At 37.3% G+C, this 11,068-nt stretch overlaps 4 protein-coding genes across 5 annotated transcripts in view; 2 read left to right on the forward strand and 2 right to left on the reverse strand.

Moving 5' to 3' along the window:
- Positions 1-1,720, forward strand: part of LOC104785181 — a 10,082-nt gene extending 8,362 nt beyond the window's left edge. The window contains exon 9 of one of the 2 annotated variants that reach the window (XM_010510338.2): positions 202-1,720. In XM_010510338.2, the coding sequence (XP_010508640.1) occupies positions 202-1,585 (1,384 nt within the window). In that variant the 3' untranslated portion in view covers positions 1,586-1,720. Of the gene's footprint in view, positions 1-3 lie in introns of both variants that reach the window. The other variant, XM_010510337.2, reaches the window with a different exon arrangement.
- On the reverse strand, positions 1,756-2,826 carry LOC104785180. Its single transcript, XM_010510336.2, has 2 exons — positions 2,136-2,826; positions 1,756-2,028 (listed from the first exon to the last, which is right to left on the reverse strand). Exons 1-2 carry the CDS (start codon positions 2,740-2,742, stop codon positions 1,829-1,831), a joined length of 807 nt encoding a protein of 268 aa, XP_010508638.1. The 5' UTR covers positions 2,743-2,826; the 3' UTR covers positions 1,756-1,828.
- Positions 2,924-7,050, forward strand: LOC104785182. Its single transcript, XM_010510339.2, has 8 exons — positions 2,924-3,123; positions 3,221-3,271; positions 3,868-3,919; positions 3,991-4,049; positions 4,153-4,198; positions 4,677-4,810; positions 5,992-6,067; positions 6,718-7,050. The coding sequence occupies exons 1-7, from the start codon at positions 2,998-3,000 to the stop codon at positions 6,022-6,024; spliced, it is 501 nt and encodes a 166-aa protein (XP_010508641.1). The 5' UTR covers positions 2,924-2,997; the 3' UTR covers positions 6,025-6,067; positions 6,718-7,050.
- On the reverse strand, positions 7,471-8,537 carry LOC104785184 (zinc finger protein 8-like). Its single transcript, XM_010510342.2, has one exon. The coding sequence runs from the start codon at positions 8,445-8,447 to the stop codon at positions 7,647-7,649; it is 801 nt and encodes a 266-aa protein (XP_010508644.1). The 5' UTR covers positions 8,448-8,537; the 3' UTR covers positions 7,471-7,646.

An 11,068-nucleotide genomic window follows, 5' to 3' on the forward strand; every position in this document is an offset into this window, starting at 1 on the left:
TAGGTCTCATGAGGAGTTCCAATGTTCAGACGACAGGACTGGTGAGAGATATGGTTACCATTCTTGCAGTTGCAAACCCATTAATGGTTACCGGGAAAAGGTAGATTCTAATATATCTGCAACCAGAGGCATGCGAGAACCCACAGCAATCTTCAAACCAGACTCTGATCTGGATATCTCCAAGCTGAACCGAGCCAGTAGGTATACGCAGTCAAATAATCGACGAGAGATAAGAAGCAAAATGAGAAACAGTCAAAACGCTTCTATGATGGACCCAGTAAATGTGAGAAAAGTATTGGACTCCGTGGAGCTGAAGCATCCACGAAACAGCTCAAACTCTGACATATCTTTACTTGCATGTTCAACATTTAAGTCAGAAGAGACTGAAGATGTTAGCTCCGTTGTGAAGTCAGCTGACATAGTGTCTCTATGCAAGGCTACAGATAAGTTGGGTAATGGGAATTTTAGTAGTTCAACCGAGGAAGACAAGAAGATGGAAGTTCACATAATACAGAAGATTGATGACCTGTACTCAAAAGATCCTATGATGAGTAGAACCTCCAGTTCAGACAATTGCTCTTCATGTCCCAGTGAAGGAGATAGCAATACAGCTTCTTCAAACAACGGAAACAGTGAATCATCCTCAATGTCTGATTCCGAAGATGCCAGTCCGCAATCTGAAGGAAGGGAGAATATAGTGGATATTCGGAACGATATGCCTGACTGTCACGAGAAGATGGCAGAGAAAGTGACAGAGAAGAGTATTGATGAAAGAGACGTTTTAAGGATTAAGAATATGTCCAACCTTCCAGCTGACAACAAGGAAAGCAAATTAGCAGGAACTCCTTTTATGGTTCCCAGCCAAAACATGGAAAATATGGTACCAAGTGTTAATACTGGTTCCTACTTGCCCCAGCCACAAAACATGATGTATCCCCAAATGCTTAACCAGAGTATACCATTGTCATCAGTCTTCCAGACTCCTTCAACAATGGGCTACTATCATCAAGCTCCAGTCTCATGGTCTGCAGCTCCAGCCAACGGATTAATGCAATATCCTCATCCTAACCATTATGTATACACTGGTCCTCTTGGATACAGTCTGAATGGAGAGTCCCCTCTATGCGTGCAGTACTGGACCCCATTGAACCATTCAGCAGCCCCTTTCTTCAACTCCGGGCCAGTTCCAGTTTTCCATCCGTTTGCTGAAACCACCACAATGAACACTGTGGACCAAGCTCAAACTCTTGAGCCATCAGAGCACAGTTATCTGAAGGAAGCAGATGAGAGGAAATTAAAAGAAATGCCTGTGATGAAAACTCCAAGGAGCGGAGGTCTACAAACTGATGGTGAGGAAAACTTCTCCTTATTCCACTTTGGTGGCCCGGTTGCTCTATCAACAAGAAGTAAGTCGAATCCTGCTCATTCAAAAGATGGAATTTTAGGGGATTTCTCGTTGCAGTTCTCAGGAGATCATGTCTTTGGTGATCCTAACGGCAATAGTAAGAAGGAGAAAGAGAACATAGTTGGTGAAGAGTACAACTTGTTTGAGACAAGTAACAGATTGAGGTTTTCTATCTTCTAAAAGTTTTTATACAATATCTTGGATTGTTTTGGCGTCATGGAGAACGCAGTAAAATACCTTTGGTTGTTTTATTTCATGTAAAGATCTCTGCATATTTCAAAGGTTTTGTTTTACTCAAGAAAGAATAATTCTCCATTGTTGGGTGTACTTTTCATCACAACACAAACAAACAGGCAACAAAAAAATATTTTATATAGATCTCATACAAAAGATGATTTATGATGATGGTCTCTTTGACATAATCTATTGTTTGGAGGATTTCAGAACAGCGAGATAAAGTCCTTGCTCATCAACAAACTGGGTTAGCTCAAATGAATGCTTCTTAGCAACATCCCTCAATGTGGAATCATCAGGTAAATCAGAGACGACCACATCTGAAAACTCTTTCCTTTGCTGCTCCAAGCCTTGTCTACCTTGCGGGTGACTGATTACTACTCGTGCAGCTGATCCAAGAATTAGACCGGAATGTGTTAGAAACTAAGACCCCAAACAATTGTTAGCCAAAGATACAAAGAGAGAGAGAGAGTGAAGAAAGGTCAAAACATTGTACCTGAGGAACAACGTTGAGAGAGTGTCTTGAACAGCTCGTCGAGGTCGAAAGGCAAAGCTGGAAGAAAGTAAAGAAACACAGCGTCTAATGGAGACCATTTCTCAGGGACATAGATCATTTCCCCTTGCCAACATTTGACTTTGTCGTACTTCTCTTTGACACAGGCTAACGTGAAAAGAGAGTCATGGACTATAAGCAAGAGCTGAGTAGGTGAAGATTCCACCAGACGATCAACGAAGGCCTCTGAGCTAATTGAAACCAAAACCCTCGAGGATTCTGATATTTCTCCAGCTTTTATGATCTTTTCGATCTTCTCGGTATGTTCAGTGGAGTCTGTTTCCATAGATTCGAGAAAAGACCAATCTTTCTCATGGAAATCGACTACTGAGACTGTTCCTTCTGGTGGGGAAGTTGAAGAAGAAACACAAAACGCTTTGTAACCAGAGACATTAGACTGTGAAAACGAAACATGTTTAGGAGTAAAGAAGTGACTTTGAAGACGAGTTAGCTTCTTTGGTTGCAAAGAGACAAGACGCGAAGAATCAAAAGCAAACAGAGAAGGTAAAAGGGCAGACGAAGAAGAAGATGGAAACGAAAGGGAGTACATTGATAAAACTACAGTTTCTGTACTAAATCGAGGAGAAGAAGATAGCAGCCAGAATTTTGTAGGGCATCATCTCGAATGAATTTGGGGGAAGACGATGACGATGACGTAGTTGTGTCTATTTGGGCCGTAATAAAAAAGCCCATTAGGCCCATTATTAATTAGTTGCGTAAAGAAGGCTTTAGTTATGGATGGGCGTGGCAACACGGCGGAGAACATTCTCGGAGAGACGGTGATCGGAGAAGAGAGAGAGGGAGGATGGGAACGAGAGAAGTATACGAAGAGAAGCTTCGACGTGGGAATCTTGATTATGATCCGACTATGAATCCTGGTCTGGGTTCAGCTCGATGTCCTCGTTGCCTTTCTCTCTTAAACCCTAATTCAGTGAGTTTGTTGCCTAGTTTTTTTTCCAGTGTTTTTGTGGTTTTTTGAGTTAAGAGGGTATGAGAATATGTTTCTTTGTGGAAAAAACATTTCTCAGGAGAAAGGAGAGTGGATGGTTACTCCAGTTTTGCACGATGCTGCTGCAGTGGTCAGTTTTAGCATTCCCCCATATCTCATTCATCTCTTTTGGAATTCTCTTTAGTGGTTGTTTTAGCTGTTTTCTGTGAAAAAAATGTCTTCTTTATTTCTTTAACTGAGCAATATGAGCTGATTGGTGTTATGCAATTGGGTTTTGTGTGGACAATCAGCTGAATTTTAGATGTAATTAGGTTGAGAATGAGAATTTTCATTCTATCTTAGGCGATTGCGTTGTGATTATTGATTTCTTCTGCTGGCCATGTAAAGGTTTAACCTTTTTTCACATTGACTTGTGAGATGGTTTTTTCTAGGTTAGTGTTAATTTGGTCTATTGCGCTGTCTGATTGATCAGTATTGTGTTTAAGCTTTTTCACTGGAAATTATTTGTCTTGGCTGTTGGGTGCAGAGCATCATATTCTCTAATTTTTTTTCAGTTCACCGATATTTTTCATTCACATTGTTGGGTTTTGACTTTTCTTTTTAGTATTGTTTGGTTGGGAATACCATGAGTCCATGACCTTTTGGATAGCATGGAAATTGATTTTTATGATTGAGCATTTAGTTGTACTACTCTGTTTCTAACTAGGTATCTCCTGTGCTATATAGGCTGGTTCTGGTATTGGTGGATTGCTTAGTGCCGTCCATGCTTTCAATACAGGTATCACATGATTCTCATGTCGTCATATATATATCATTTCTACAGTATAACTTATCTCTTTGGTCTTTCAGGGATCCCCTATCTTCAAAATCGGTTTCCAGGGTCAAAGCGGCTCTCTTTTCTTGTGGGGGTATGTAATTTCTCTTTCATTGTCTTCTAGTTTTGAAATTCTGCCTGTTTCTTCCTGTCTGTTGACAGTATCTCGTATGAATTTTCATTCCTTTTCCTTATAGGTTCCATTGCTGCTAGTATATTCAGGTGTTGGAGCTGCGTTTGGAGGTATCATGATCTTCTTTGGCTCACTCGCTTCTCTTGTGCCTAAATATTTATTGTTTATATATCCTGCATTAGTGATTAAATGTCTTTTTGTCCTGAATTTTTGTGCAATGGCCTTCAGAACTTGTGTGTTTGAACTTACAGTATGTTGTTCGTTTAGAAACTTTTGTAGTTTTAGCTTTTTAATGCAAGAAATTGTATGAGCCATGATCATTTTTTTCACTAGTGTCTGGTTAGAATACGAATTAAGGTGTGCCGCACAGTGTAGAGTTGCAAATTTAACCCTTAGGTGAATTACTTGCATTAATTATGTAAACCATCAAGAGGATTGATTTTCCTCTATCTGTTTAAAACGCACAAATGCCAGGTGGTAGTAGGTATTTAGTAGCTTCTTGCACGTATGCTTTTGTTTTAGGTATATGCCTATCTGTTTTCTTTCAAGAAAGCACCTGAACTTTTGTTTTTGTATAATATCTGGTAGGTTATGCACTTCCGAAGTTTGCACAGCTGACAGTCACCTCGTATTATGCATCTTCAAGTGCTTCACATTATGGAATTTCTATGCTCACCCGCCGTATCGAAGAAGCTCATCTCTCTCGAACTCAAAAAGAAGAGGTAAATTGAAGTCATGCACAGATATAAACGAAAATCTTTTCCACTCCTCTGGCTAAAGCAGCTTATTTCAGGATCTCTTCTTCTATTTGGTTTTCTTTTCAAGTCACATTCTTGAGAACCACATCTATAATGTTAATTCTTCAACATAGTTATACCAAATATAATGTCTTTTAGTTCCTCTCCATCTTCACGTTTTGGTTTTGTTTGCCATCTTCAAAACTGCTTCTATACCCTGTACATTGCTACTAATGCCATGGTATTTGATTCTTAACGGTGTTGTATAAAGATACTCTTATCATCTATACAATATCATCCTGGTCATATTTTACAAGCAGTCATGAACCATGTCTTCTCAGTAGCTACCTTTGCATATGAATACAACTTTTGATTTGTTTTCCTGAATCCTGACATAAGATCATCTGAGATTCCGAGTGATCAACAGTGCAAGCCAAGTAGTTATTGAAAATTAGTGGTATAAGAAATCATAGTCCCAAGGATTAACCACATGGTCTATACTCTATAGGGTAGGTGGAATTTTATGTAGATTTTTTTGGTCACCAAAATAAGACCATTTTGGCAGGTTGCAGTGTTGTGTAAAACAGATTGAGTTGAGTTTTTATTTCTTAAGGGGTTTGAGATGTGTACTGTTCGAACTATCATCCTCAAGTTGCAACTTTCCTAGGGTTGTGGGCCGATGTTCCTTAAATTCCACTAGTCCTTTTACATATCTTATATAAAAGGAAAAAAAAAACAGGAGAGCAGAGAAAGTGGTCCTAAGGTTATATAATGTGTATGCTCTTCACACGTCTTTATTATGTGCTTCTTTTATCATGTTGTTCATCACATGCTTCCTTCTCCATTGCATTAACTAGTGGGGTCCTTTTATAGCTGCTCTTGATGTTAACTCTTTGACAGCATTCATTCACTTAGTATCCTTAAATTTTCCATAATTTGATAAAAGCATCACGTAATTCTCAGAGGTACTGTGCTCTCTGGTTTAATCTCTGCAGTTTTGTATCATCCAAACAACTGTTCCCATGAGGGCTGATATGTCTTTTCTTCTGCCTTTGGTGTTTTTGTTCCCATGTGATGATATACATCCTTATTGCAAAAACTTGTTCCAAAACCATCCATAAGACTTGTCTAGAAAAATCCTTATCTCTCCTCCTTTTGATTGACAGGCTGAGTTTGCACCGTTTGGTCCTTCCCCGTAAAATAGACAGCGACTGTCCTGTTCCGCGACTAAAAAGACTTAAGGTCAGAAATTTTGCAATGTCACTTTCTGCAACCTGTTATCACAATAATTTGCTTAAGACTTGTTTGAAAGCTTTAGGATAATTGGTGGTATCATAAGAACGTACCTCTTGCGTTACGTTAGTTACACATTAGCAAATATGCTACAACTACAATGTTTCAGGACATAAATAACTTGAGAACAAAAGTACTTCTTCTGCTGTTCAATCTCAGTACTTGTAAACTGCATTACCTGTAAGAGTATCCAAAGTTGTTCTTTTGGAATTATCACTCTTGATAGAGTAAGTGTAGCTGTCGTTTAACTTTTATATATCGGTTAGCCTTGATATGAAACGTACCACAGCTGGTAATTCTAAAGTAAATAGGCGTTATGTATCTGTAACCATCACGAGTTTTTGCCAAAAGATCCGTATTGTGGTATGGTTATAGTACTGTGAGGCAATGCCACATATATTTGTGACTGAAGTCTTGCCAAAACTAGAAAAGTCAAGCTTTTGAATTTTCTTTGTCTATGCAAAAGTCGTAGAGCTATATATGGTTGTCTTTAATGTTTGATTAGTGTAACCCATTGAAGGTCAGATGTTAGGTACGAGGATTGATATCATTGCTTCTTCTCAGATAGAAGAAGATTAATAATTTGTTGATTCTTGTAGGCCTTGGGCATATAGACTTCATTCAAAGGCTGTTCTATGGAGGCAATAAGAAGAAACATGGTCATGTGCCGCTGATTCTAACTACTTTTTTTTTTTTTAAAGTCCATTTTGTATTGATGATCAGAGTATATGGGTAGAGAAATGAACAAGTAAATATGGTATACAGCTTGTTAGTTGATGATTCTCTTTGAATTGCCCAAAAAAAGGTTTGAAAAGAAACTAAAGAAGAAAGCTTTTGAGGAAAAGCTTTAGCTTTAGGTTCTGTGTGTTGAGAAAGATGTGAAAGCTCTCTTTGGCTAACTCTACATTTGTAATCATGGACCACTTTCACTTCTCAACTCTCTCCCTCTCTCTCTCTCTCTCACTCCTTTTGTCTTGTCCATTGTCTTCAGTGATCCCCACAGTCACCGAATCATCATCAACATCTGCATTTACCCATCCTTGAGCTTTCTTCGTTGCCTCTTGATTCGGTAAAAGATCGTTTAATTAGACAGAGACCTTAAAGCATTTGCATCTAAAGAGGCTTCTTGGGTTTTTAATGGTTAAGATACACAATTTTGACTTAAGATTTCTCTCGACTGCAACAACAGAGAGAAAGTACGTACGTGTGTGACTTCCATGGCTCTTAATTAATGTTCCTCTTTCTCTGAAAGATATAGAATCTTGAATCCGTAACAGAACACAGAAATGAACAGATGAAAACAAACAAAAAGTGAATAATTGTACCATTCACACACACGTGAGAGGAAAATGGATGAACATATATCTTACTAATTAACCAAAATATTATTCCTTTATTAATAGTACAAACGCATTAGAATGTGAAAACCTCATAAAGGTTCAAGATCTACACACCATGCCGGTTCTTGTTTTTTGTTTTCTCGTCTCATCACGGCTATAAGTTAAAAAAAAGAAGAAGAAGAAAAATGTCAAAGATGGAGATCGAGACTCACATGATCTTGTACATTGGGTTTCATCAATCTGTACGGCCAGTTAGGCTCCTTAGTCGTCTCTTGCTCATGCGTCCTAAACACTGAAGCTGGTGAAGTTGAGTAAACGCCATGATGAATAGTGTTTGCTGACGTGGAAGGCGGTACACGCCACAAACCTAATGGACTTCCGTTTATTGTCGGTGGGATATTTGAAGAAGGAGGAGGAGGAAGAGTAGTTCTTGAATAATACGACGATGTTTGATGTCCTCCTCCACCGTAGTATCTAGGTTCCGACGTCCACGAGGGATAGTGACGGTGGTGGTGGCTGTTGAGGAAGCCGTAGACGTGGTGGGGGTCAGGCTGATGATGATGGTGAAGGTATGATGTCATGGAACCGCGTTTGGCGTGTTGACGTTCGCGTTTGTGAGCGTTTTGATGTCCACCTAGGGCTTGAGAAGTAGGGAAGTTTCTGAAGCAGTAGTGACACTCGAATCTCCTGTTGTTGTTGTTGTCTTTGTTGTCTTTGTCCTTGTCTTTGTCTCTGTCTTTCTCCTTGTCCTTGTCCTTTTCCTTGTCCTTGATATTCTCAGAGCTCTCATCGTTCTTGGTAGACGTTTGGTCAGAAGAATCTGCAGATATGTTCTCGGAGTTATCTCCGACGAGCTCTTGGCCGAAGAGACGGATAATGGCTGCTTTTTCTTTGGGCGGAGTACGGCGGATGAAAGGAAGCTGCGAGAAAGATTCAACGTTGACGTTCATGAAATCGTGAGTTTCTCTTCGTCCATTGGTTTCTTCCATGGAAGATAGAAAAAAGAGAGAGAGAGAGAAGAATGAGTGAGTTTGAGACGAATGAGGTTGACAGTTTGAGAGACAGAAAGACAAGAGATGAGGTTTTGCATTAATTTAAAGAGGTTCCCAAATTCTTTTTTAAGGTAAATAATTGTTACTTAACCAGCGCATATATGGCCGCATGCGTATATAAGTATTTTTACGTTTATCCACACCTTTAGTAAGACTAAGAGTGATCCACATTTCACTTGCCAAAAGAATAAATATACAACTTAATATTTTTACTGTCATATACAAGCGAGTGATCTCCCCATCAACCAAATCTCATACTAATTTCAAAAAAAAAATCAAGCATTTGTTATTTAAAAAAAAACTTTATTTCCAAGAACAAACATACACATTGTATGTTTTATCTCTGTCTTTTCTAACCATATTCAGGACTTCATACAATATTAAAAAAAAAAAAGATAGAACACTTAAGCTTAACCATTTTAGTTATTCGAATAAATTTCAGTAACTTTTATCTAAGTTGATGAAGATTTTCATGTGCAAATTTATAAGGAGAGACTACAACATAAATGTAAATATATATAGTTAACTTCTCTATCAATTTCTAGACTAAACTTAATAAAACCTTAAAATGGTTTACTACAATGCATTTTTAAATAAACCTAAAGTTATTGTTGACAAATTAACCTAAATTAGGTTATGGAAGCATACGACACGTCGGTACGGGGAAATGGACATGTATAGTCCTATGATTACAATGTATCTTGTGTTTAAGTTGTAGCTTACTATGATGGTTAATATGTACCGTGTCACGGTAGGTGCGATAAATTAATATAGTAAAATGGCCGGATGCATAAATATATAGGGAGACCTCTAATCTATATCCACTTCCCCTATCTAAAGCTCCCAAAGTTTCACACACATACATATATGTATATACATGCATCCATCTCTTCAAAAATCAAACCACAACAATTCTCTTTTCAAAGTTATCTCCTTTTTTGTTAGTTGTTTCTTAAAAGTGATTCCTGCAAATGTTGAAACTAAGACAAAAAGCTTACCGAATTGATCGTAAGCAGATGAAATGGGGCCATGGTGAGTAATGAGATGTACTAAAAAGAGTGAGAGTTTGTAGGTGAGAGATCATTAGCAAGGTGAAGTTAGGTGTGTACTCTTTTACATATATCATGGACCTATTTTGTTATTATGTCTACGTATAAGTACATGAATTTTACTACTAATAGAGGGAAAAAGAGAAAGACCTAATATTAAAAGAGAGCTCTTCTCTCTCAAGGACCAGATTCTTAGTCTCTTGGATGTTTTGTCTCTCTGATGCAAGGATGATCTTACAGAGAGAGAGAGAGAGAAGGAGAGAGAGGTGGTCCATGTACATGATCATTGAATGATGCTAATAATTAACTAGTTGATGTCATCAGCAGATAATCAAACATATTAAAAGATTGAACCATTGTTTTTGTAGAGATCACATCATCTCCTTATGTGATATATTGATACTTATCAACTCGATCATCCGGCAAGCTTTGATCCACGTCTGATTTATGAACTATATATTCCCTTTATGTTTACCATCAACACACTATATTTGAATACTTTTGCAAGAATATTTCAATTTTAAATCCCATTGTTTTTGATAATTTTCCCTGATTCTCTTTTTTTTTTTTTGCCCCCAAGGCATATATGAATTGCTAATGTGTTTTGAATTGAGTAAATATAATATCAACTGGGCCGAGCAACATAATAAATCAAGTAAAAAGGATAGCTTCTAGAAAATAAATATATGATATTTGGTATGTCATACAAAGAAGAATGATAATTTAACCAAACCCCATTCCATGCATGCAGCTCCACTATACCATGGAGAGATCCTCAATTTAAATATCTAATAAACTTACTGAAAATTGCTATGAAATAGTATATTTGATTTACAAATGGTTGGACGAAAAATCATCATTAACCCAAAGTATGACGTTAAATTAGTTGTTAGTAAAGGCTTGTTCTTCACCAAAAATGACTAAATATTTGAATTTAAAACCAAATTTATGAAAATATATGATTTAATATATTTGTTATAGATCAATGCTGATTGCTGACTATGCTGTTGCTGTAAGTAGTATTCAATGTTTTCATATAATACTTATCGAATCGTCTCTCAGTTGTTGTTCTATATACTCCAATATGGATCATCCATTTGTGAATAGATAGAACTATTCCTTTTTTTTTGGTCAACAGATAAACTATTCTCTTGTAAAATAGAAAGAATAACGTCATTTATAATTCTAGAAAATTATAAATTAAATATTGTAAGCGATTTTTATTATTTTCCAAAAATTTTCAGCAGGATTCCCATAAATTAAGATCGATCTAAGTTGTTTTAGTTACTTTCTTTCCTTGCTTATTATATACATGAGTAATCAAAACTTATTGTAAGAAAGGAAATAAATTCAACTATGGTAATAATGTCCACGCGAATGCTGGTCCCAAAGTACATTAATTTATATACATAATTTTGCAGATTTTGGACTTCACATGACGAGTCCACATCTCTTTTATTTTCCCACAAACAATCACATTAGTGTAAACCTGTTTAAACCTAACATGCG

Source organism: Camelina sativa, chromosome 5, assembly GCF_000633955.1.
Source record: "Camelina sativa cultivar DH55 chromosome 5, Cs, whole genome shotgun sequence".
NCBI lineage: Eukaryota > Viridiplantae > Streptophyta > Magnoliopsida > Brassicales > Brassicaceae > Camelina > Camelina sativa.